Consider the following 27,575-nt stretch of genomic DNA (forward strand, 5'->3'; position numbering starts at 1 on the left):
GTTAAATCTCACTATAAAACGTATATCTCAGAATTTCTCCCCACCCCCTTCCGCCCCCACGAAGGACGAAAATCTGTTGCATCCACAATATTGCACATTCGAGAAAACTAAAAACGCAGAATCATAGATAATGACTATATCTATCAGATTGCTGGATCTGGATCAGATCGGATCATTTTTGTAGCCAAAAGCGAGAAATCAATTTGCAGTGGCCACGCAGCGCCCGACGTCACGCTCAGACTGATTTTCTGTCTCTCTCGCACGCACTCTTTGTCGTGTGGTTCCATATTTGCGGCGTCTGCCGCAGGAGAGCCATACTGACTTAGTATCGGGTATAACTGTAGAGTTGCGGTGTACGCAGCAACTCACAACGTTCCCCCTCGTTATTATTCGTTTCGCTTAGACTCTGGCCTGGCCAAGAATATTTCTGGCAATTCGAGATAATGAACTGGGAAGATGCTCATAGACAGCTCCATTCTGCTACAATTCCCTAGCCTAGCCATCATTGTTCTTTATTAAAATGACCCATGCCGTGCCATTGAAGCTGTCATATTAAAAAGCGTCCAGCTGCGATCCCTACTATCCCGCGAGGAGTGGAAATGACGGAAGGTGACGCCATGGCGTCAATTTTCATTCCGCTTGGAATAGAATTTTGGATTGCTTTAAAATGCAGGAAATTCCACACGGAATACCATCCATGACACACGGATCCCGTTTGCATCGCTGGTTAGAGCTAGTGGTGGCTGTGGTGAGAGGTTTCCCTTTCATAGATGCTTCGTCAGCTTCCGCAAAAATTCACAGAAGCTCGGCTCTTGGCCACGTATGTCTATTGTGTTTTCGCATGATTAAACGGGGTCAAACATTTCTATGGGCAGCTTCTTGGCCAGTAATCCTTTAAGTATGCAAATGCCCGGTTACTTTCAGGACATTGAACCACAGCTCAGACCTAGCCAGTGCGAAGGATATGAAGGAAAGTTTCCCAAAATCCAGCTGCAAAAATTCACCTTTCTGTAATCCAGGAAATTGGCCTACAATCCTTTGTGGCTAGCACTGGTTAGAGGCACTGATGATTTCACAATTAATTTCCGCCTTTAACCTTCCATTGCCACAGCGACATATTTCTTGGAATTTTGCTTGGATTTCTCGGGAACCATTTTTCATTGGCAAATATTAGCTTCCTTGCCATTTCGTTCTCTGTATGCCATCGCCTGTAGAAGGCCAACATTCTACTACGAGTATTTACACATTTATTCGTTGCAACTTCCAGCAATTTTTTTTCGTTTATTTCCATCAATTAAACATACACATTAGCTTTGTGTGTTCCAATTAAAAGTAAAAACTTCATTGTTCTCTTGGTCCTTGTTTTTTTTTTTTTTTTTTGGTTTGTTTTTGCAATGAAGTATGGCATGGATGCCCCTTAGACAAATTCTGATTATGGTAAAGATGGCTAGGGGAGTCCTAATAATTTGCATATGTATGTTCAACAGAGGATCCAAAGTACAAAGATACATGGCTACAAGTGAGATGCCAGAGCAGCCATAGAACAACGGTTTAGAGTTGTTGTCTTCCACATTCTGACCGTAATACCAATTCGATTAAGATGAAATTTAACGCCACTAGTTTCGATTGTTGATAGAGATTTGGGACTATATACCTTTAAATATATGTTTGTATTATATTCCGCTTAAAAGATTATCCAGATGAACAGAAAACCTTAGAGGAATTGTACTTTTTGTTGCTGTTGAAAAACACTTGTTAAAAATAACTCTGCTCTGCTGCTTTTAGTTTTTTGTTTTATTTATTCGAAATGTTTCAGAATTGTTGCGTGAAATTAACCGTCACTTTCGGTGCGCGATGCGATCCTCTCGCGTGCTCTGTTTTCGCCCGACTGCAACGGATTGGACGCGCCGGGGAGCGTTGGCGCCAAATTAGTTTTTCGCACTCGAATTTCCCGGCAAAACGGCGCAGGCGCGTGGCACGGCGTAAACAAACGTCAGCTGTTTGCACGAACAACATTCGGGGGGCAGATTCATTGATGATTTTCAGAATATTGCGCGACAATTACTGGGGCGTGTGGGACATGGGATGGAAGGTCGAGTGGGCTGCAGCTCTAATCATTTTCGATGATGTGTGCAGTTTCTTCCCATGAAATATATCAATAAAATTATAGAAGTCCTTTGGGCAGACATAATCTCCTGTCACCCGGCATTGAGTTGTTTTTTTTTTTGGGTGTCAACGGGGCGGATGCGTGCCGGTTAACGTTAACGGACTCAAGGACACGCCAGAGCCAATGGTTCATTAAACCCCCGGCCACAGCCACCACCGCAGATGTTTTCCTATTTTTCCTTTACATTAATTTCCATTGAGACCACATTGTTGTGTCCCTTCGACACGAACAGCATTCGACTGGGGCAGGTTGTGTCAAAGCTCTTATTGGCCAACCGTTCCATAACATTATTGAATTTGAAATTGAATTCAAGAAGATTGTGGGTGAGCCTTAAACACACAATAATATCTTCAAGTTTGAAAAAGTGAAGCAGAAAAGGAAGGAAGGTGAAACAAAGGACGGAGTCCTCGCTTAATGCGAGTGCCACAGCTAGTATTTTTATACCCGATACTCAAAATGAGTATTGGGGTATATTAGATTTGTGGTAAAAGTGGATGTGTGTAACGTCCAGAAGGAATCGTTGCCGACCCCATAAAGTATAAATATTCTTGATCAGCATCTATAGCCGAGTCGATTGAGCCATGTCTGTCTGTCCGTCTGTCCGTCCGTCCGTCCTTCCGTCTGTCCGTCCCCTTCAGCGCATAGTGCTCAAAGACTATAAGAGCTAGAGCAACGATGTTTTGAATCCAGACTTCTGTGATATGTCACTGCGACAAAAATATTTCAAAACTTCGCCCCGCCCACATCCGCCCCCACAAAGGACGAAAATCTGTGGCATCCACATTTTTAAAGATACGATAAAACCAAAAAAGCAGAATCGTAGGAGATGACTATATCCTCTGGAGTGCAAAATCTGAACCAGATCGTATAAATATTATAGCCAGAATCAAGAAAACAATTTCATTCTTTCTTGCTCTGTCTCTCTCTAACACACAGGTTTCATGGTCGGTTTTGCCAATTGCAAAATATGAGTTCAAGGATCTCAGAACCTATAAGAGCCAGAGCAACCAAATTTTGTATCCACACTTCTGTGATATCGGACCTTGACCATTTTGTGTCAAAATTTCGCCACACCCCCTTCCGCCCCCGCAAAGGACGAAAATCTGAGGCATCCACAAATCTCAGAGACTATTAAGGCTAGAGTAACCAAATTTGGTACACACACTCCTCTAAAATGTCACTATAAAACGTATATCTCAAAATTTCGCCCCACCCCCTTCCGCCCCCACAAAGAACGAAAATCTGTTGCATCCACAATATTGCAGATTCGAGAAAACTAAAAACGCAGAATCATAGATAATGACCATATCTATCAGATTGCTGAGTCTGGATTAGATCAGATCATTTTTATAGCCAAAACGAACAAATCAATTTGCACTGGCTACGCAGCGCCCGACGTCACGCTCAGACTGATTTTCTGTCTCTCTCGCACGCACTCTTTGTCGTGTCGCTTAATATTAGTGGCGTCTGCCGGAGGAGAGCCATACTGACTTTGTATCGGGTATAACTGTAGAGTTGCGGTGTCCGCAGCAACTCACAACGTTCCCCCTCGTTCTTTTATAATTTATGGATATGTTCATTGGACAGATTAATGGAAGTTCGTCACCGCCAATTTGCAAAGCATCAAACACAAGAATTAGTCGAAAACAAAACGTAAAAAAAACCAAAATCTAATCTAATATTTCAATTTATTTGAACCTCGCGCCTAATGCGATGTTTCCAGAGAAGTCAGAAAATACTTATCGAATGTCACTCGACAAAGGCCCGCCACCATGTAACTATTTTTTGGTTATCGATTTGTCACTCGACAAAAGCTGAAATGTATTATTTTACTCTTAAGAGCCGCTCTCTTTGCATGGCCTCTCTCTTAAACATGAAATTGAAAGCAGTGCAAATTGCAAGCAGTGCCTAGTGCATTAGTGTGTGTGTCTGCTTAATTCTGCGCTGATATGGCTCATTCTGTGTTAGCAGCTTTGGTGGCCACTGTTGGGGCCTGTGATTTCGGCGGGGCTCTGTTTTTCCGCGAACGCTGACGTCGACGCACGCATCTCGTCAGGTGCGCTTCTTGCAAAAACGGTAAATGCGCAAAAAACAGCAACTAATATTGGAATAACAGCGAAATAAGTATATATATTCAAGTAGTTTATTTATATAAGCCGCACAGCCATATAGAGCATATATTATAAAGTGAGATACTCACGCACACACATACCATCAGATGATAAGAAATATCTTCATAGTGCAAATGGTGTAAAAGATAGAGAAAGAGATAGAAAGTAAGAAGAAAAACTGTCTGAAACGCGAATTAGTTTTAATTGATTGCTGATTGCAACGTCGTGCTATCGAGTTCAGGCTGCGTATACGCCCGGCGGTGCCAAAACTTCGATCGCTAGTCAGCGTCGGTAACGTAACGTGCCGTAACGGTCAACAATTAACGATAAACGTTAGAGAGCGTACGATTAACACGGAACGGTGACGTAGTCCTGCGTGCGGAAAACGAAACGCTAATAAATGGATAAAAAGAGCGGCCTACGACAATAGGAGCAAAAACGACAGCAACAATCAAAACAACAAAAACAAAGCCAGCAACAAGATCTACAAAACGAGGGAATCAAAGCAGCAACAAAATAAACCGAGCAAAAGGCATATCAAATAGAGAAACCAATAAAATAAACATTTTCAAGTATTTACAACTATCAAAAGTAGAGCCCACAAGAAGATATCGAAAAAGAATTAAATTAATATATACAACACACCCACACCCACAAACACATACACATATGGATCTATACACCAGAGTAAACATATTTATAACAATAGCAACAGAAACAGCAACAAAAAGAGAAGGGGAACGCCCAGAGCAACAGAAGCAACAGCAAACGGAATTGGGAAACCCCCTAATGCCAAACCAAGGACTGTGAGCGAAAGGAGCAGGACACGGAGGGCAGAAGGGCAGCGATGAGAGAGCGGGCTACGTCATCCGACTAAAGGCATATCAGAACATTAGCAGGACACGACGACATCAACAACGACAGCGAGGGATATGGACACGGGCAGGGCCCCTACTCCCATTTGTCTAGCGGGCAAATAAAAGCGAGGCAGGAACCAGGCCACACACACACTTGCACACTTACAGCCGACGACAACAGCAAGGAGATTAAGAGGTGTAGCCATTGTTGTGGTGTGTGCTTCAAGGACATTCACATGCACAGAGGCAAACCAACCCACTCGACGGGTCCCATTAAATAAACATCAATCAGGCAATAAGGAAATACTCCTAGCTGTCCAACAGTTGTCCCATGTGATAGCGACAAGGAAGGGCGCAACAAGGACCCACACCCAAACTCCCACCCACGCACATCTTCGTGAGCAGGAAATATGGCGCGACGCAGGGGCAGCGGCCGAGGCAGTAAGTATCTTTTCTTGTTATTCATTAAGCACACGAAACTTTTGCCCCGAAAATCAACGCATCTTTGGAAATCTTGGCAGGAATTTGATACATTCGTTCAAGGACGAAAAAACTTGAACAGCTTTGCTGCTTTCCAGGCAAAAGTTTCCCCCGAAAGAGTCCTCAAGCTCTCGAAGCGAAGCACTCGACAGGGACTTTCAATTACGGCAGAGTCAAGGATCTCTTTTTAGAAACTGTAGCCGCCATATGGCGGGACATCAATCTATGTACCGTGCCCCAAGAACCCAAGAACCCAACCGCCCCGAGCACCTTCGCCCGACCCCCTTAAACGGTGGCAGAAGGAGAAGTCACGCAAGTGATGCGAAATAAAATATGCAAAAGTGAAAAAGTGCTTCACGCCCCCGCTTTAACCCGTCTGCCATCGAGCGAATTGTATCTACATGTATAAGATACATGTTTTTATACCCGATACTCAAAATGAGTATGGTATATTAGATTTGGGGTAAAAGTGGATGTGTGTAACGTCCAGAAGGAATCGTTTCCGACCCCATAAAGTATATATATTCTTGATCAGCATCAATAGCCGAGTCGATTGAGCCCTGTCTGTCTGTCTGTCTGTCCGTCTGTCCGTCCGTCCGTCTGTCCGTCCCCTTCAGCGCCTAGTGCTCAAAGACTATAAGAGCTAGAGCAACGATGTTTTGGATTCAGACTTCTGTGATATGTCACTGCTACAAAAATATTTCAAAACTTCGCCCCACCCCTTTCCGCCCCCACAAAAGACGAAAATCTGTTGCATCCACAATATTGCACATTCGAAAAAACTAAAAACGCAGAATCATAGATAATGACCATATCTATCAGATTGCAGAATCTGGATCGGATCGGATCATTTTTGTAGCCAAAAGCAAGAAATCAATTTGTAGTGGCTACGCAGCGCCCGACGTCACGCTCAGACTGATTTTCTGTCTCTCTCGCACGCACTCTTTTCGCGGCGTCTGCCGGAGGAGAGCCATACTGACTAAGTATCGGGTATAAATGTAGAGTTGCGGTCTCCGCAGCAACTCACAACGTTCCCCCTCGTTTGCATTATTATTTGTGCCACGACTACTTGAACAGGCAGCCGCGCACTTGCTCAACAAGCGACAGAGATGGCACGAGAGCGAGAGGGAGAGCGAGAGCGAGAGGGAGAGCGAGAGATAAGAAGAGCTTGCATAAAACAATAAACAAACGGCCACGATGGGGGCCGCTCCATCGTCAGTCGCACTACACCCACCTACAGCGACCACCACCCCCACGGGCCACAGTTCCAGGCCCCACCACTGGGAGCGCCCCCCTCCGCCCCTCTTTTATCATTTTAGTTGCGTGGCGTGGCGTGCGCGCTGCAAAAAGTTGGGGATTCCCTTACGTAATCCCCAAGCGCACACAAAAGGCAACAAAAAAAACACACACACGGAGAGGGCGGTAGAGACTGAGAGAGAGGGCTGCAGCTCGATTCAAAGAGAAGCAGCAACTGTTGTGGCAGGGTCGCCCAGCTGGGGATTGGGAGGGATTTGGGTGGTGCGGGAGGCAGGCAGCACTTAAGCCGAGTTCGCCTTTGTCTTTGCCTTGCCTCTGACTTTGGTTCATCCCCCTTCCGTCTGTGGCCCGCTTTCTATCTGCGTTGTGTGTCACCAGCTACGTCAGAATTAAAATAGACTTTTCCTGGGTTCCGTTCCGTTGGGTTATATTTGGTTTGGCTCGAGGTTTTCCCTTTGGCCTGGCTCTTTTCCTCTTGTCCATTGTGCAGATAATTTATGAGAATGCCGAGAGTCGGAGGGGTCGGAGGGGAGCACTCCTTTGCTTTCCTTTGATACACTTTTATTTCTGTGTATTTTCATTTCATCTCTGCATTTGTTTTCTGTTCTTTTCTGCTTTTCTGCTTCCCTGTTTTCCCTTTGGCGACTTTTGCGCTCGTCCGCATTCCATTTCCATTTCGAATGGAAAAAGGCTTTTAGTTTGTTATAGTTTTTCCTTGAAAATGGGGCTGCCTTTCATTATGGTCGTTTTGGGGCGGAAGGGTTGAAGGTGGAGAGCCCCTAAGTGCCCCAAAAGTAGCTCCTTTCCATACACATACACACACTCGTATGTAGGCCTAGGTGTGGCCCCAATGTCCTGTTCCAGAAACCATTTCCATTTGCTGATTGCTCTGATTTCGTTTTGTATTTTCATAAAACTCCGCCTTTGACTGGGAATTAACTTTGTTTTCAGTTGGGATCCTTTCAAATTAAATCTTTCTGTTTAAATTAAAAATTGTTTTGAAATTAGTTCTATTGTAAATTGTAATTGTTAATTGTTAATCCCCCCTCCCGCATCTAACATCCTTTTTGAGAGAGAGTTTTCCCAATTACCAATAAAGTGCCTCCACTTCTTTTCGCTTAAAAGCCAGCTTTGGGCCCGAACTTCAGGTGGCATAAAGCTGGGGTTTCCCTTTCCCTCGGGCCGTATCATGGCCATAAACAAAACACTCCACCCTCCACTCTGGCTCTGCTCTCTCGCTCCTCGATTCGGCTTGCAGGCAGCAGCCACGCCCAGGAAATCCCCCCTCCCCCGCTAGCCGCTAGGGCCTCTAAAAAGGTCAGGACAGAGTGGCCAATAGTGCCAAGGAGCAACAAAAACAAGAAAGGCACCATGGAGAGTGGCACAGGGGGCAGCAACAGAAACAGCAAAAGAAACTGGAAAGGAAGGAAAATAAATAAATAAACGTGAAACGAAATCCAGGCCCCAGAAAATTCTACGAGAGTAAACCAAAATAAAACCCCATACCATACCTGTAGACTCCCCACCCCCACCCCCGCCCACTGTAGATTTTTGTGGGGCAGCAGCAGCAGCAGACTGTGGCAGAGGCAGAGGCAGAGCCAGAGCCAGTGCCAGCACTCAACCATAATAAAACGAATAGGGGAAAGGAGGGGCATGTGAATTGTGGGGTTCATAATGATGATCCAGATGATGATGATGATGACGTTGTTGCCGTCGCCGCTCCTCCATCGTCAAGTAGTTACCACAGAAAAGCGAGCATTAAACCAAGTCAACCGACCCATCCTCAATAAATGTGCCACAGGAGACTGGACTATAGAATATCCTGTAAATAAGGCACGCTCAAGGATGAGGCTAGTGTGAAATTGTGATCACAGCTTCCCGAAGGATATATGGGTTCCTTGGGTGAGAAGATCTCTTTCCGGAGGATAGATCAGGCTTCATTAGTTCACAGTAAGATCAAGATCAACAAATAACAAAGAATACCGACTTTTCCTGATAGATTTGGAGCTTTAAAAAATAATATTTTGTTATGTTTTTTTTTCTTATGTGTTCTTTTATGTGTGTTCTTTTCTGAAAAGCTGATAAATGCAGCTATAAATCGTACCTTTTGTAGCTTCTGGTCACCGTCTGGGAAATATTAAGCTTTCAAATGCAACATTTTTATTTAAAACTTAAAAAAAAACGTTTCTAATCCGCTAGTTTCATCCCAAGGATATAATTGAATGAAGCTCCTGTGGCAACATGAAATTCAAATGGAACGTGATTATAACAGAATTATGTACATACGTCTCGATGCTGCACAAGGTTCCTAGCTCAACCTACTCTCCCTTTTGGGCTTTTGTGAGCTGGAAATAAAATTGCATTAAACTGTGTTCAATTTCAGCAAATACAATAATACAAGGGCACCTCCTCATCAGGGGGCTGCATCTGCTGAAGCGAGGTACAGGATTGAGCGATATTCCAGTGAAGTATTGCGGCTTATCGGATGTCCCTCAACCCTGTGGCAGACGAGCTTCACACAAATGAGTAGGCAAGAGCCAGCGTGCCACAGAGACAGGGAGTGGTGGGCTAGTTAGTGGGGGAGTGGCAGTGTGGGAGTGTGCAAAAGAGAGGGGCTGTGAGGCGGAGAGTGCCACGGATACGGATGCAAGAAAACGTGCGCTTGGCCCCCTGTTTGTACCGACCTTCCCTGTCGTGGCGCGGCATGGGGACGGGGTGGAGGGGCCTTGTCGGCTATGGCCAATGTTGCCTCCTGTTGTTGCCGGGGCAGAAAGCTGTTCAACAGCGCCAACAAAGGAGGCAGAGGCAGAGGCAACGACGAGTGAGTGACGGCAACGACCGTGAAAGGCCATTTGCCTTCTTCCTTTGTGTGTGTGTCTGTGTTTTTGAGAGTATCTATGTTTTTGCGTGTGTGTGTGCAAGGATAACCCAATACAATTTCTGTTTTTGTTGCCTAAGAACGTGCAGGTATTTGCTCGTGTATCTCTCTCTCTCTCTCTCTCTCTCTCTCTCTCTCTCTCTCGATTGTCGGAGAATGGGCCTACGATTGGGTGTTGGGGGCTGTTAACCTCACTACGGGGAAAAGTGGCATATCCTTTGGGTTGCATATAGCTTTGGCACCCCTTATTTTTGGGACCTGGGACTGATGTTGGAACAGCTGCTAGCAAAACATTTCTCTGGTAATTTGAAATATAAATATAAATCCACTCTGCATGCATTTTCTCGTCTATGCATTCGAGGGAAATTCCCCCGATAGCTGTGGGCGGTGGGGGGACTAGAAAAACAACCTATCCATCCCCAAAATGATGGGGTTAAGCAAAAGCTGTTGATTTATTTATGAATTGCCAGCAGGCCAGCTTATTTTCCAGGTACTTTTTGGAATTTCATTAATTTTTTTATCATTTTCAGCGCACGGCTCGCGGCTTGCCGGTTTTCCTCATGAGTCAGTGCTTGTCCTGAATTTCGCAGGCGTTCAGTCTCCCCAATCAATCGTCAAAAGATTGCTCTGGAGATATTCCTTACACCAATCGTTCCCTAATTGGGTTTCACTTTCCAACTAAAATACAAGTACAAGTACATATGTACATACTAGTACAGACTGATGTCCGTTGTGTTTGTGAGTACGCATTGAATCGAACGAACTGCTTGTGTGTTTGGACAGCCACTGATAACCTCTCCACCCCTGGGGACCATCCGCGCAGCATTGGTCAATGCTGAATGCGGTCAGTGCGTTCCCCCCTCGCCGGACAGGCAATCTGCCCGGAAAATCATCGGAGCTATTGAATATAACACAACAATTTGGTGTTTAATAAACTGAAAGCTCTGAAGCCCTAGTACGCATATGGGGTTTCACAGGAAATACGCTTAAAATCGGACTTCTTTGTTTCTGGAAATTCTGTTTTACCACAAAATGCATGGAAATTGAATGATTTTCTATGAAAAATATGTGCCTGGCCTGTGAATATGTTCCGATATTCCGATAAGGAATAAAGCTATGCAATTGGTAGTTCCGATCGAAAACTTCAATTTGAAAGGTATTCTATGAGATTCAACAGTTGCCATAATCTGAAATGAATTGAAATGCGTATCAGCTGGACAAACAAACATCACTTCTATAGATTCTTATCACCCAAAACCCCACGGACCGCCGTGGTCTCCCTTGCCAGACAAAGAAAATACTTTGGCAAAAAAATAAACGGAGACGCAGCAGAGCAAGAGAGCAGCAGCAGCGGCGTCACACAGTCGCCTCAAGTGGTGACAGAAATGAAAAGAAAAAAAAGAAATAAAATAACAAAAAAATAAAAATTGTTTATGGTATTCATTTCGGTTTTATTTTCTTCTAATTTCTGTTTGTCTACGCAAAGAACACAAACACAGACGAAGAGAGCGAGAGCGAGATATCACAGAAACGTGTTGAATATAGGCTTACAAAAGCAAATAAATCAGAGAAGCAGAGCGTGAGAGCATGAGAGAGGCAGAGCAAAGGCAATGGCAATGGCAATGGCAAAAGCAAAAACAAAAGCACCAGCGCGGCTGAAATATGCAAAGTCTGAGTAACAGAAGAGCAACAATATGGCAACAACAGAAAGGCAAATAGAGTGGAGAGGAAAAAAAAACACAGCGCAGGCATCACATCACGTCATACCGGTTTCTCTTTTAATTTCAGCTTCGTCAGCGCTTTTGGGTCTTTTGGCTGCTGCTGCTTCTGCTGTACTACGACTTCGATCAGATGTTTTGCAATGGTTAGGTAGAAGCGTCTTCTTCTTCTTGTAACGAGAAAATACACACGGATCTGTGCTCTGTGAAGTGTGCAACGGTCTGAAAGGGTATCAAGTGTCCATTGTTCATAGTTAAGCAGAACAAAAATATACTAAATCGATCGATGACAGGGTAACCAAATCTTCTTGGTGTGCTGCTTCCCGTCCCCAGAAGATCCCCGAGAAAACGCGAAACAGAATTATGGGGGGAAGCTCCGCAATCCAAAGTCCCAAAGGCCGAGACAACGAGAGACAAACACGCGCGCACCTTGGATCGGCTCGCCTCTACTCCATGCGATTCGATTCGAGCTATGCTTTGGCACTGCTTTGGGTAGGGTGCAGCCAAGAGCCGCCAACTTTTTGTCTTACAATGCACTAATAAAACCACACTTCTTGTACCCAAATGGCAGACTGTGTGTTAACCTGTTTCGGCCTCATTCGATTGGGTGTACGGTGTCTGTCGGTTTTGCCTGTGTGTGTGTCTGTGTGGATTGGGCTCAAAGCTTTATTGAACCCGAGAGGAAGCTTCGGAGAACGAACCTCAAGATACCCTTGCACAAACAATTTTAGATCAAAAATATGCAAATTTTTCTGGAACATATTTAGAAACAAGTTCTAACCGAATTCTCAGTATTCCCCTGATAGACCAATAGTTCTCTGCCATGGGTGGGTGCTGCTGCGGCTTAGATCTTTCGGCCGCTCCCACAACGGAACAGAATATTAGCTGATAATCGATTGAGTGAGGGGCCCAGTGGCTCTACAGCTCTGCTGTGGTGGTTCTTGGGCTTCCCGATGAATCACCTGAGCGCTTTTGAGTGGTTCTATCGCCAGTATTCCTGCTCGCTCTACACTCTCCCTATCTCTCTTTTACCCACTGTGCTGTTTTCAAACGAGTATTATATCATCTTATGGTGGGGCTCTATCTTACTCACCGCTCACACACATAGACACTTGCACACTTGAAAGTCTTGAAATTATCGCACAAAATTTCCTGGAATTTCATTGCCTTCCGCCTCCGCAGCTGTATGTGTGTGTCCCTTGTGTGATCAATCGTAATAATCAATAAATGATCAGCCCCTACAATATATATACATATGTATATCAATTTAATTTCTAGCCTGGCCATAAAACCATTTAATGCACATTTTTTGTCGTTTTGCCTACCAAAATCAATCCGTTCAGCAAACGTTACGCTCCAATTGAAATTCAAATTCAAATTCGAATTCAAATTGATTTTGCATTTTCCCATCAATGTGACAGGGGAGCTTGAATTTGTGTGGCGGGAGTGCTCGAATTTTCCACGTGAATTTGTGGCACGGGGTCTCGAATCTTCCCAATGAATGTGCGGCAGGGGAGATGCTAAGACAACGGAACTCTTATGTACCTCACATGCACCTTATGCATCTTCGGATGGGTGGGTGAACAAGTGCTGGCAGTGATACACGTGATATGGTCTGTCTGTCTTCCATCCTCCAACCCTTACATATAAATTCCTGCACAAACGTCGAAAGGAAATTCGCAGAATACCGAAAAGTGATTTCCGATAAAAAGTTAAGTGCCCTCAAAAGAAAAAAACCTCGAAAGACAAACAAAACCAAAGCCCCACAAAAAGGTCCCAAGCAGGTTCAAACACTCCAAGACGATGGTCTTCCTCCTCAGTACATGCGTATCATAAATATGAAAATGATGCAGCATCGGTGTTGGGGGTGGGGAGGCGCGGCACAAACAAGGTGACTGCGCCAGGTAGTCCCCTTTCTGGAAGAAGTCGACGCCTAGGGGCCAAAACCACGACAACGACCACCATTCAACGCCCGAAAGCGCAACTCAATAAACAAGCCAAGATCAAAAGGGACTGGCCTGAAGATGGAATGGGGATAGGTAGACAGTGTGTAGGGAGTATGCTTTTGTGGAGACAAGTTAGCCTCTGGCCGAGGTGATGCCGCTGATGATGCACTGCTTGCTCTTATAATGCTGCAGTGCTCGGTCTTCACCTTCTGTACCACTGCTGATTACTGCTTAGTTCTGATTCAGTTCCACTTTCATTCATGTGTTAATCCACTTTAATCGTGTTCGTTGATATTACTTGTATATCTACCGCTGCTTCTTTATTTCTCTTTTTTGCAGCAGATTATTTTTCTTATACCTCTGCACTGCTTGTTCTTTGTATTCTGCTTTACCACTGCTTACTCTTATTCAAATTTTGCGGTTTGACTGCTTATCTTCAGCTGGCTCTATACAGCTAAACCGTCTTAAAGACCAATAAGCATGGAAAACGGTCTCATTCTTTATGCATCCATCCCCAACCTCTGCCGACACCCCCCCGCCACCACTGCCGCGACAGTCGTCTGGCGACGGGCGACGTTGTCGTCTTGCTGTTTGGTCGCTGGCGGTATTTTCAAAGCCAAACGCACCGGAGGTGCCATTGGAAATGCAATTTAATCATGGATAGAGGGAAATTGAATATGATTCGGATACATAGTATATTCCACTCGAAATGTATTCAACTCCTACCTATGAAGTGTAATACCGATACGTACTTTTCCCTTGAAAAGAAAGAGTAGAAAACTTCCCTTTGTGCAAAATACTTAACTTTTTAAGAGCTTTTCAGCTAACTGAATACTGTGCTACGCTCTCGGTAGTACGAGTATATGTTAATTCGCAGAAATAGACGACAATGATGAAGTTCCTGAGAAATCAGGAGATGTGTGGGGGGAGGGTGATTCGTAGTGGGAGTGGTAGGGCGAGAAATGCTGAGCTAACTCTTGCCACAAAATTATAGACACAGAAACCGTAAAGTTGTCTCTCGTTCGCTTTGCCACTCTCACATCTCTTCTCTCTGCTGCTTGCTGTGGGCCATTTATTGGAGGAAGTCACGTTACAAATGTGGCACGTACAGCGTACAGCGTACAGCACTTTGTGCACGTTGGTGAGGCGCCAGAGTTTCAGAATTCTGTTTATAGACCGCTCTCCACGCACAGTCTCTCCCACTGACAGACAGTCTGACGAACAGACGGTTCTATCTCGCCCCGTTTTTGCGACAAGCTCTTGCTGTAGATACAATCAGAGAGAGTGAAAGAGACAGAGAGAGAACGCGCAGAAGCACAGCCTCGAACAAAGTTTTAAAGTGGAAGAAAAGAACCAAAAAGAAAGGCAAAGGCAGCGGCAAGTGCTATACGTACTTGTATCTTTCGGATACAAATACAGATACAAGAAGGTGAGCACGAAGTTGATTGAGGATTCACACAGATACTGAGGCACACACACACAGCGGCACACAGACACGGGACAAACAGCATTCGTTTTTGCGCCTTTTTCTTGTTGTGCCCCTCGGTGGAACATGAAAGTTGGCAGCTGTTGCCGTTGCCGTTGCCAGGATGCTTCGGTGTTCGAACTTTGCAACAGCAACAGATACTCGTACTTTCATGTTTCGCTGGGAGCCTGTATCTTCGTATAAGATACGCACAGACGCATATACAAATTAAATTTGGAATGGCTGCAACACATACACCCACACAGACAAAGTGTTGCCACGACTATGACGTAGCCAACATATTTTACCTTTGGCTCGTACTGTGCGTTGTTTTCGTAATTTATGTTTACGCAGATCGAAAAATAAATCTTTCTTCCTCTTGTTATACCCGATACGTCTGTCCGTCCCCTTCAACGCCTAGTGCTCAAAGACTATAAGAGCGAGAGCAACGATGTTTTGGATCCAGACCTGTGATATGTCACTGCTACAAGAATATTTCAAAACTTTGCCCCGCCCACTTCCGCCCCCACAAAGAGCGAAAATCTGTGGCATCCACAATTTCGACGATAAGAGAAAACCAAAAACGCAGAATCGTAGAAGATGACTATATCTTCTAGAGTGCAAAATCTGAACCAGATCGTATAATTATTATAGCCAGAATCAAGAAAACAATTTAATTTTTTCTCGCCCTGTCTCTCTCTAACACACACGTAGCATAGCCGGCTTTGCTTAGAGTAAAACATTAGCGCCTAGATCTCAGAGACTATAAAAGCTAGAGCAACCAAATTTGGTATCCACACTTCTAATATATCGGACCGAGACGAGTTTGTTTCAAAATTTCGTCACACCCCCTTCCGCCCCCGCAAAGGATGAAAATCTGGGGATATTCACAAATCTCAGAGACTATTAAGGCTAGAGTAACCAAATTTGGTATCCGCACTCCTGTTAGATCTCACTATAAAACGTATATCTCAAAATTTCGCCCGACACCCTTCCGCCCCCACAAAGGACGAAAATCTGTTGCATCCACAATATTAAGGATACGAGAAAACTAAAAACGCAGAATCATAGATAATGATCATATATATCAGATTGCTGAATCTGGATCAGATCAGATCATTTTTATAGCCAAAAAGAACAAATCAATTTGCACTGGCTACTCAGCACCCGACGTCACGCTCAGACTGATTTTCTGTCTCTCTCGCACGCACTCCTTGTCGTGTCGTTTAATATTAGCGGCGTCTGCCGGAGGAGAGCCATACTGACTTAGTATCGGGTATAACTGTAGAGTTGCGGTGTCCGCAGCAACTCACAACGTTCCCCCTCGTTTTTTTTGTTGTTATTAAGCGTTGAATCCGTACATTGCATATAACGTATCTTAACATCACTGGTAAATAATATTGGGGTAGCCAAACCTAATGCTAAATGCGAGAGGACTTACAAAAAATATAATATTATAATATTGGGAGGGAAACTTAGAGTTGGCCAATAGTTTTGGCAAAACCCAATCTCTTCAACCGCCTCAAAGGCCTGGCAGGTAGTAATCGTCTGGCGAGCATACTATGGTGTCTAATTAGCCTGTCACTGTATCTGCTGGTGTGCCTTCCAATCTGCTCCTCTACTGTATGCAGATTCAAATCCCGATGTAGGGTGGAGCCGCGCACGTACCAAGGGCAGTTCGTTATTTGCCTCATGACGCGATTCTGCAAGACCTGTATCCGTTTATAGTTCGATTTGGCAGCTATACCCCAAATCTGCACACCGTAGAGCCAGATCGGGGCTACACAGTGTACACAAACTGCTCTTTTGGCTCACAGTGACATGGTGCTTCTTCTGTTAATCAGCCACCGCAATTGCTGCATTCTTTGCCCACATTTACGAGCCGTAGCTTTCAAGTGTGGACCAAAAGTAAGACGCTTATCAAGGGTGATACCGAGATACTTTGCTTGCTCTGGTTGGTCCAAAGTTACGCCTTCAAACTTTATGGGTGGGGTGTGGTCTATGAGCGCTTTCAGGGTGAAGCATGGATTGGTGGTCTTCAGTGGGTTGACTTTTAAATTCCATCTTTTGCACCAAGCTGCCAAAGAGTAGAGGTACTTTTGGAGACCATCTGCTGCCTCAAGGCGGCACTTGGAGCTGTAGAGCAGTGCTATATCGTCCGCGTAGGTAGCAAGCAGAGACTTATGGGGGGCCTCCATATGTTGCTCGCTTGGGGAGGGTAGATCTGCAGTATAGATAGAGTAAAGCAGCGCGCCAAGGACGCTGCCCTGTGGAACTCCAGCTCTCATTTGGCAAGGTGTTGAATGTGTGTTCCTGAACCTGACCATAAACTGACGTACTTCCAAGTATGATCGTAGGACACCGTAGTATGGTGCTGGGAACAGTTTTTTAATTTTGCTCAGTAGGCCGATATGCCAAACTCTATCGAAGGCTTGCTGCATATCAATGAAGACTGCATTGCAGTATTCTAGATCATCATAGGCCTGTAGAATGTGTCCTGCCAATCTGTGGACTTGCTCCACTGTGCCGTGTCCCTCCCGAAAGCCAAACTGGTGATCCGGCAAGATACGGCATTCCTTGATTATACTACCAAGACGATTGGCAAGAAGCCTCTCCCATACCTTAGATAAGGAAGACAAAAGACTTATTGGCCGATACGACTCAGGGTCGTCCTCCGGTTTTCCAGGCTTATGGATCATCAGGATTGTTGCTATCTTCCACTGCTTAGGGAAAAACTGCATCCTTAACATGGCGTTAAAAATGAGCACTATGTAGAGTATCGCCCGAGTAGGCAATGCTTTCAGTGTGGAATTGCACACTTTGTCAATGCCAGGAGCCTTCTTCCTCGGTAGGGACTTGATGACTTCAACAATCTCCTCAGCCCTGGCTGGTTTAATGGGTAAGGCCATTTGTAGAGGTGTTTGCAGACTATCTTTTGTCTCTTTGTACTGCGCCTCCGTGGCGAATTGGTAATGGGTGAACCTGTCCCCTAAATGATGTGCAAACGAATTGGCCTGCTCTTCTTCGTTTCTAGCAAGTTCACCGTTGGGACACCGGATGGGAATCTGTCTGAACGGTTGTCTCTCAAGAGACTTAGTGGTCTTCCAAAGCGAATATCCAGCATCCACGGTGTAATCCATGGAAGCAAGCTTTTGTTCAAAGAAGTTGCTTCGAAGTTCTCTCAGGGTGTTTCGAAGTTGCTTGGCAGCCCGGTTCCATAGAATTCGGTCCCATGGGTCTTGAGATCGGATTGCGCGTCTGCGAAGTCTCCTTTTTTGTGACAAAAGCTCTCTGGCCTCTCTTGTAAGAACTATTCCATAGGCGGCGCTTGTCGGAGGATGCGAGGGCGTTGAGGCAGCAGCAGCCATGTGTATACTCTCTGTGATGTTATCTACAGCCATCTCGATATCTTCCTCAGAGTTTAGCGTGACGTTCAGTTGAATCGACCTCTCCAAATGTTGCCTAAATGCGAGCAGATCAGTGTGCTTGGTGACTAGATGAGGGCTTGGATTTTCTATAATGCCATCTGTTTTAATGCTGATGACTAAGGCCAGATGGTCGGAGTCCAGATCCCAGCTCTGGATCCCATACCATGATGTACTGCGAAGTCTATGCAGGACGGCGTGTGATTGAGTACATATGGGTACCTGGTTGGTGATCCAGTTGCAAGGATCTTAGCGCCAGTAGCAGAGATGGCTTCCGCTATCTCTCGCCCCCTAGGGGAATTGTAAGTGTCTCCCCACAGCCAGTGTCGGGCATTCCAGTCACCACCAACCAAATACCTTTGCCCGCAAGCACGGAGTGCATCGATGTAATGTCTTTCCTCAATCCTGACTCTGGGAGGGCAGTAAATGGCGCTGAACTCCACATCGCCCAGTCCTGTGGCTACTTTTACTGCTGACATTTGCATGCTGCGTGTCTCAATGACCCTTTGTGGAAAATGACGAAGCGAAGTCTTAACTAAAACCGCAACTCCACCAACGCTATTATTATTCCGCGATGGCTTGAAGGCTGGATAGAAGGCATATCCATGTATTTTTACAGCTGCCCCTCTTTTAATTCTGATCTCCGTCAAAAGAAGAATGTCAACGCTATTCTTGTGCGCGAAGAGCTCAACTTCTTTTGCTTACCCTGAAATGCCGTTAGCATTCCAGATGAGAACCTTTAGTGGGTTCATTGAGATGCTGAAACGTTGTTCTGGAGCTGAAGATTAGATCCAGCCCATTGCTTAATCGTGCTGGCCAATTCAAAAACCATTTTTTCAAGTTTTTCAAGGCGTTGATTGGCTTGACTATTATGCTGCTGCTGTTCTTGCTGCTGTAGCCACATAAGAAACTGCTGCTGCTGCTGCTGTTGGAGCTGTTGTTGCCATTGTTGAAATTTTGTCTGCTGTTGTTGTAGCAGTGCATGAACTTCATATGAATTCTGTTGCTGGTTATTCAATCCTTGTGGCTGATGCGCTTGTAGACTATGAAAACGACGCTGAGCAGGTGTAGCAGGTATTGCATTTGAATTACTATTTGCTACGGCAGCATAGGAGGCTCCTGTATTACTTCTAGTGCCTACCAAAGGTTGGTGCTGAACAATATTTCGCTGGTGCTGCTGTATTGTTGGTCTATTAGCCCCCTTTTTGTGACTAGACTGCAAGGTAGGAAACTGTTGCTGGTCTCCAGGAAGTGTGGTAGAGTAAGCATATGCCACTTGATTATTTAAGGGGACATGACCCGTCCTGTTCGTATTAATTGCCTTCTTTGCGGAGCCCATTGATCGGCGTAGAAACTCCTGATACCATTGGCATCCTTTGTAACTGGCCATATGGCTTCCAGAGCAGTGAATGCAGGTTGGCTGTGCATCTAGGGGCCGTGTGCATTGTGAGGTTTGGTGATTTTCACCGCATCTGGCACAGTTGTGATGTCGGCGGCAGTATTTGGCTGTGTGGCCGAAATCCTGGCATCGACGACATTGAGCAATCTCTGTGGATTTTCGCATCCTTTCAATCCTTATTTTTTGGCGGCAAAGGGTCTTGACTTGGTAAATTTCGTTAATTTTTGCACAAGGCTTAATATTAATGAAAAAAATATTAAGTTTTTCGTCCTTGTTAGTCCTTGAGCTTGGATTATGGATGTGAAGGACCTCGAAGCCCAAAATTTTAAAATCGGCGGTAATATCATTGTTTAGGGTGCTATGATGTAGGTCTCTTACAACAATTCTATGAGGCTTTTCAGTCAGCAATTGGTATGTGTGGAATTCTATTCCAATGGCATCGAAACAATCCTATAGCTCTATAGGTATCACTGTCTTTGGGGAGGATTCTGACCGTTTCCCCCTGGTTAGCTTTGACGACAACGTTATTCAAATTTGCAACGTCCTTTATGACATCAAATAAGTCATTTAAGTTGCTAATATTGACAACTATTTGCGGTGGTTTTGGAGGGCCTTTAAGCTGATTACCAGAGCTCGTTGATTCTCCTTGAAGACACTGGTCTGTATTAACTGCTTCATAAAGGTGTTCATCCAGTTGGTCATTTCCAGCGTCTGCATCTACATTCATCCGAACTTCCTCATTATTACTATCACTTGGGATGTTCGTGTCAAGAATGGAAAATCTGTTCTTGGTGTTTGCCTGTTGGCTTGTAGTGGGGGGCAAGCCCAGGTCCCGGCCGCCGCTCCCTCGTTTAGATTTAGATGACAAAGTCTGATCGTTTTTTCTTTTGCCCGTTCTCCGTTTTTGAGCATCCAGAAGTCGTTCGGCAGCAGTGCGAAGTGTTTTTGCCTCAGTGTCGTCGGGGCATGTGGATATGGAGTTTTCTTGGCTATCAAAGCTTAGTGCAGGGCAGATACTGCTTATTGTAGCAGTTGCCATGGTGTAGGTGGTGTTGTTGGTGGCACTAGTGAATGTTACTGTTGTTGTGGTTTCTGTGCATGTAGAGCGTTCAGCCTCTGAACGGTACTCAGAACGAATCTCAGAAGGTAATTTGCCTGATATTAGAAGCATTCTCTCATGATCAGTCCGCTTATTTCTAAGCCGAGAGTCAGATGAACTATTCGCATTCATTATACCGTAGCTGATAAGCGAAGTTTTTATTGCCCCTCTTGTGCGGCTGTGCGCAGACTGAGGGGAATGTCTTGCCCGAAGGGCAGTGAATACAGTTGTAAAAACGTTCACAAATGTGTTTTTTGTTTTTGTCCAATTGCCGACAACGCACAAAGCAGCACGCGAATTTACGATGTATGCTATTTTTTGCACACAAGAGAATGCTCCGCTAAAGCAGAATAAAGAAAACAGCTTTGCACAAGCGCGACACAACCGATCTCTATGAAAGTTGATTCGAGACTCTGCGCCGGCTAATGATAATCGGTAAACGAAACGAAAACGAAACGACAAATCAATTGAAAAACGAGGGGGAACGTTGTGAGTTGCTGCGGACACCGCAACTCTACAGTTATACCCGATACTAAGTCAGTATGGCTCCTCCGGCAGACGCCGCTAATATTAAACGACACGACAAAGAGTGCGTGCGAGAGAGACAGAAAATCAGTCTGAGCGTGACGTCGGGCGCTGCGTAGCCAGTGCAAATTGATTTGTTCCTTTTGGGTATAAAAATGATCCGATCTGATCCAGATTCAGCAATATGATAGATATGGTCATTATCTATGATTCTGCGTTTTTAGTTTTCTCGAATCTGCAATATTGTGGATGCAACAGATTTTCGTCTTTTGTGGGGGCGCAAGAGGGTGGGGCGAATTTTTGAGATATACGTTTTATAGTGACATTTTAAAGGAGTGTGTGTACCAAATTTGGTTACTCTAGCCTTAATAGTCTCTGAGATTTGTGGATGCCTCAGATTTTCGTCCTTTGCGGGGGCGGAAGGGGGTGTGGCGAAATTTTGACACAAAATGGTCAAGGTCCGATATCACAGGAGTGTGGATACCAAATTTGGTTGCTCTGGCTCTTATAGGTTCTGAGATCCTTGAACTCATATTTTGCAATTGGCAAAACCGACCATGAAACCTGTGTGTAAGAGAGAGACAGAGCGAGAAAGAATGAAATTGTTTTCTTGATTCTGGCTATAATAATTATACGATCTGGTTCAGATTTCGCACTCTAGAAGATATAGTCATCTTCTACGATTCTGCGTTTTTGGTTTTCTCTTATCGTCGAAATTGTGGATGCCACAGATTTTCGCTCTTTGTGCGAGCGGAAGTGGGCGGGGCAAAGTTTTGAAATATTCTTGTAGCAGTGACATATCACAGAAGTCTGGATCCAAAACATCGTTGCTCTCGCTCTTATAGTCTTTGAGCACTAGGCGCTGAAGGGGACGGACAGACGGACGGACGGACAGACGGACAGACAGACATGGCTCAATCGACTCGGCTATTGATGCTGATCAAGAATATATATACTTTATGGGGTCGGAAACGATTCCTTCTGGACGTTACACACATCCACTTTTACCACAAATCTAATATACCCCAATACTCATTTTGAGTATCGGGTATAAAAAAGAGCAATCAAGAGTAGTGTTGTGTTGCTCATGAGTGAGTGAACAAAAAAGAGTTGTTCACTTAAGTGAGCAACTGAACATGTTCCTTCCAAGCTGTTCTTTTTTGTTCACTTGTTCTTTGTTGTTCACTTGTTCTTTGTTGTTCACTTGTTCTTTATTGTTCACTTGTTCTTTTTTGCTCACTTGTTCTTTGTTGTTCACTTGTTCATTTTTGTTCACTTGTTGTTTACTCACTTTTTGCGCAATTTTGATCCTCAAAGGGCATTTTGCGATCTGTCAGCTGTTGCTCATATTTTCGTTTACTTCACACTTTTTGTATTACCGGCAAAGCTGTATACTCTTTCAAATATTCTGTATGTCGCTAATTCGAAAGTATAGTGAAATTTGGAACCATCTGTGCATGAACAGTGAACAACTGAGTGAGCAAGTCAGCAACTGAGCAAGTGAGCAACAGAGCAACTGAGCAACTGAGCAAGTGAGCAAGTGAGTAACTGAGCAATCTAAGAGAGCAAGTGAGCAATATGAGTGAGTTGACTCACTTACTAAAAAAGAACAAGTGAACATGTTCACCAAAATGAGCAATGTTTACCCAACACTAATCAAGAGTGAAAGAGAGAAGAGAGCGAGCGATTGTGTGTGTGTGCGCTGCAAGAGAGCAACAAGCAGGCGAAAGTTAACAGAAAGCAGTGACAGCGCTGTTAACAGGGAATTCCGTCTCTTATGTTAAATTGAAACGATTGAAAGCAGTGCAGGTGTATTGACCCAAAGGGGTCAATTGACCCCTCTCGAACTAGTTCTGCGCTGTTTACCGCGCAACTAGCTACGCAAATAGTTACGCGGGAAGCAAACGCGGACCAGGTCTTCGTCGACTACAATGTACTAGTTCTGCAACTAGTTACGCGGGAAGCGAACGCGGACCAGTCGAAAAAAACCGAAAAACGAAGCCGCCTTCGTTTTGTTTTCGAAGTCGGCAAATAACCGCATTTCCCTGTAGTTACAGTGCCCACTCAGCTAGTTTTTACCGAGCCACGCCATGCAATTAGCACCGAAATGGTAAGTTAATCGTGATATTTTACTGTAGTTGCGCTCGTGGAATGAACTGGAGGAAAAAATAAAATTAAATAGGGACATTTATGTAAGTAAATCTAAACTCTAAATTGAATGACTTTTTTCTCTGTCTTATCTTTATATTTTAATGTTTCACTTACAGATAACAGCAATGAAATCAATTCTCCAGCCAGCTGGCGTTTTGAGCGGCTTGAACTTTATTTTGAGTGAGGACATTGTTCTGGCATATAACGTCGATGGGGTCCTCCTGGCGATGAGCCCCCCGAAAACACTGTACGGAAGGCAATGCAAAGGATGAAGAAAAGGGTGTTTAAAAAGAAGTATCTTGCCAAAAACCAGGAGTAGGCTAAGCATCATATAATTAAAAATTATTCGTTATATTGAAAGACATTGTGTTTTTATTTTTGTATTATTCCAGACTGCCAGATTGACTACTACCAGTAGTCAGTTAGGAACTAGTTACTGGTAACTAGGTCAGAGCTAGCTACAGGTAATCGAAGGGTAGTCGAGCGGGGAACTAGTTGCTGGCAACTAGCTACGGGTAATCGAAGGGTAATCGAGCGGGAACCAGGGGTGGCTCCGCCCTAGGACATGCATGTGTTAAATTCTCCGCTGAAATACATTGCGGGTAATCGATCTGGAACCAGGGAGGTGAGAATGGTAGCTAGTGCGGCACCAGTGCGAAACTAGTTGCCTGGTACTAGAGGGTATCTCTTATATGTTAGTATGTATATGTGTGAATATGCTCAGCGCTGTTGGCAGCGAGAGCGCGAGGGAAGATATATGTGTGTATGCATGTATATTAGTGCCGTCAAGTCATGGGAACATGCTGACGCTGCACTTGGGTCGCTCGAGGCATTCTTGAGTGAATCGTAATACGATCACCCAGAATGTCTGGGACTTTATTGTTACGTAAACACTGCAACAAAGTGTTACAGTGTGTATTCTTTAAGTACCGTCGGTACAGTGGGTATTCGAAATAATGAATACTTTATGTGAATGTGTATATTATATTTAATTTAATATGAGCATACTACATCTCCCTCCTTTTGAAAAATAACGTAATCTAATGAAGTTATTTTATTTTTAGCTTTTTTTATATATGTAGTTATGTATTCTTAAAAAGAAAATTTATATATTTTTTTTCTAAGTTAATTATTAGAGTATTGAACTTGAATTAATATTGATAAAATTTAAAAGTTATTTGAATATAAATGCAGAATAATATATTTTTTTGGTTTATATTTTTGTATGGCCACACTAAAAATGATTAAGAATTGCAAATCTTTAACCTATCCTTATGGACTTTCTGAGTTTTGTTTTTATTATCGGAGATTATGACGTTATCTCTTTCTCCGATACTTTCTACTCTATATGGTCCTATGTATTTAAAATCTAGCTTATGACCTGTTTCATTTTTCAATAAAACTTTATCTCCTACAGCTAAATTTAAATCTTTTAACTTTAAATCATATAGCTGTTTATTTTTAATTTTATGCTCCTCGAGCATAATCCTTGCTCGTTTATATGCTACTTCTAATCTATATTTACTCTCTTTAGAGTAATCATCTATGTTATATAGAGGTGCTATTCTATCTATAGTATTAAATTGAACTGGTAAGTTAGAAGTCTTACCGAAAACTAGCTCATATGGACAATAATCATGTGCCATAGAGGGGGTTGTATTAAAACAATATACGAAGTATTGCAGCCATATATCCCAATCTGATTTGTCAGCTGAGATGTATGAGCGTATGAACTCGTTAAATGTTCTGTGGCTTCGCTCCACGGTTCCTACAGTCTGGTGATGATGTGCAGTAGAAGTTATGTTTTTGATATTTAGATTTTTACATAAGTCTTCAATTATTGAATTTTTATATTCTGTTCCCATGTCCGTAATGAACGTCTTCATTGGACCGTACTTTAGAATAAAATTTTCAAAAATAGCTTTAGCTACTGTATTTGCACTTTTGTTTCTAATAGGTATGGCAACAAGGTATTTTGTCAGGTCACATATTAAGGTGACTGCATATTCATTTCCTTGTTCTGATTTAGGAAGTGGACCGATCGTATCCACTATTACCCTATCAAAAGCCATGTATGGTGTTTCTGTAATAGTCAATGGAGTTATTGTGTGCTTGGTTACTTTAGCTTTTTGGCATTTTGGACATTTTCGTATGTAATTGGTTATTTCTTTAGTCATACCTTTCCAAAAATAATGTCTTTTGACCTTGGCCAAGGTTTTTGTTATGCCTGTATGTCCTCCTTGTATGGGATCATCATGTAATGCTTCTTTTTCTTTTTCATTTTGAATTAGGGTCACCGGGTTGAGTAGCGCTAATCTTATTGTTCGTAATATTTTATTGCCCATATTTTTAAAATTATCTATTGAAATGTATTCAAAGATATTTTCCCACGGTGTCACTTTGAGTTGGCTGATTTTTTGTTTCAAGCCTTTGGAAAAACTGACCTAAGTCAAGGGTTCCATTAGTACACAAATCGCTAACATCATATCTTGCAGTGATTTTTTTTCCATGTTTGAAAAAACATAAATTATTATTTACATGCAAGGTCACTACTTTACGTACTTCGTCATTGTTGATGACTTCATATACGTTGGGCTTTGAAGCTTTTGTTAGAGATTGCCTAGGCAATTCTATTTGTTCTTTTCCTGCGCAGGATTTCTGTCTACTCTGTTGCCTGGTAGTGACTTTCAGGACTTTATTCGTTGTTTGTATGTTTTTCAGGTCTGTGATGGTTATTCTTGATAACGCATCTGCTATATGATTGTCTTTACCCTTTAGATACTCGACTGTAAAGTCGTATTCTTCTAATTCGAGCCGCATGCCTGAGAGTTTTGAGCTGGGATTGACCATTGAAAATAGGTATGTTAGTGGTCTGTGATCCGTTTTTACTGTAAAGTGTTTACCATAGATATATGGTCGAAAATGGGTAATTGCCCAATGAGTTGCTGCTAATTCCTGTTCTGTAGTACTTTTGTTACTTTCACCTTTTGTGAATGAGCGTGATGCATATGCTAATGGGAGTTGGAGTCCGTTATGGTTTTGAGTTAAAACCGCTCCACATGCTTGTTTACTAGCATCGGTGATTATGCAAAATTCTTTCTGAAAATCTGGGTATTGTAACAGAGTGGGTTCCATAAGTTTATCTTTTAAATATTGGAATGCATTTTGACATTCAGTTGACCACTCAAAGGGGACATTCTTTTTACATAATCTAGTTATGTGCCGGGAATAGTCGGCGAAGTTTTTAATAAAACGTCTATAATAATTTCAAAATGCAATAAATCGTCTAGCGCTGTCCGCATCATGTGGGACTGGATAGTTTTTGATGACGTCATATTTCTTGTCATCTGGCAAGATTCCTTTATCTGTGCATTTATGACCAAGAAAGGTCACTTCATGCATACAAAATGAACATTTTTGTGGATGTAATTTTAGGTTGTGTTTCCTACATATCTCAAAAATATCTGTTAAGTTTTTAAGCATATGTTTTTCGGAACAACCCATGACTATTAGATCGTCCATATACAGGAAGGTTTGCGAAGCTTCAAGTCCAGAGAATGCTATAGTCATCATTCTTTGAAATTAATTCGGCGCTATTTTTAAACCAAATGGTAGTCGCGTGAAGCGATATGAGCCATTGCTCGTTGAAAAAGACGTTATATTTCGCGAACTTTCTTCTAGTTCGATTTGATGGAAACCTGACATTAAGTCAAGGCATGAGAAATACTTTGCTCTACCTAGTTGATCCAAAATGTCATCAATTCTAGGTAGTGGAAATTTGTCGGCCAGGAGTTTTTTGTTTATTTGACGATAGTCAACTGCTAATCGCCATTTCTTTTGTTCTGAACCCGGAAGGGCTTTCTTTGGGACAAGTAGAAGTGGGCTGTTGTATTCTGATACGGATGGTTCGACAATATTGTCGTTTATTAATTTTGCTACTTGTTTTTTAATTTCCTCAACTTGGCTATGCGGGCTTCGATAGTTCTTTATATATATATGTAGGTTCGTCATCCCTCAATCTCAATTTCTGTTTATAAAAATTATTTGTTGTGATTGATTCGGTTTCAAGCCCGAATACGTCACTAAAATTGGTGCAT

The 27,575-nt window shown here is 43.4% G+C and overlaps 1 protein-coding gene across 1 annotated transcript in view; it reads left to right on the forward strand.

Annotated features, from left to right (window-relative positions):
- Positions 1–4,188: 4,188 nt before the first annotated feature.
- Positions 4,189–27,575, forward strand: part of LOC117192293 — an 83,575-nt gene continuing 60,188 nt past the window's right edge. Inside the window, exon 1 of the mRNA XM_033396950.1 lies at positions 4,189–5,576. Coding sequence (XP_033252841.1) covers positions 5,546–5,576 — 31 coding nt within the window. The 5' untranslated portion in view covers positions 4,189–5,545. The remainder of the gene's footprint in view (positions 5,577–27,575) is intronic.

The sequence above is a fragment of the Drosophila miranda genome, assembly GCF_003369915.1.
Source record: "Drosophila miranda strain MSH22 chromosome Y unlocalized genomic scaffold, D.miranda_PacBio2.1 Contig_Y2_pilon, whole genome shotgun sequence".
NCBI lineage: Eukaryota > Metazoa > Arthropoda > Insecta > Diptera > Drosophilidae > Drosophila > Drosophila miranda.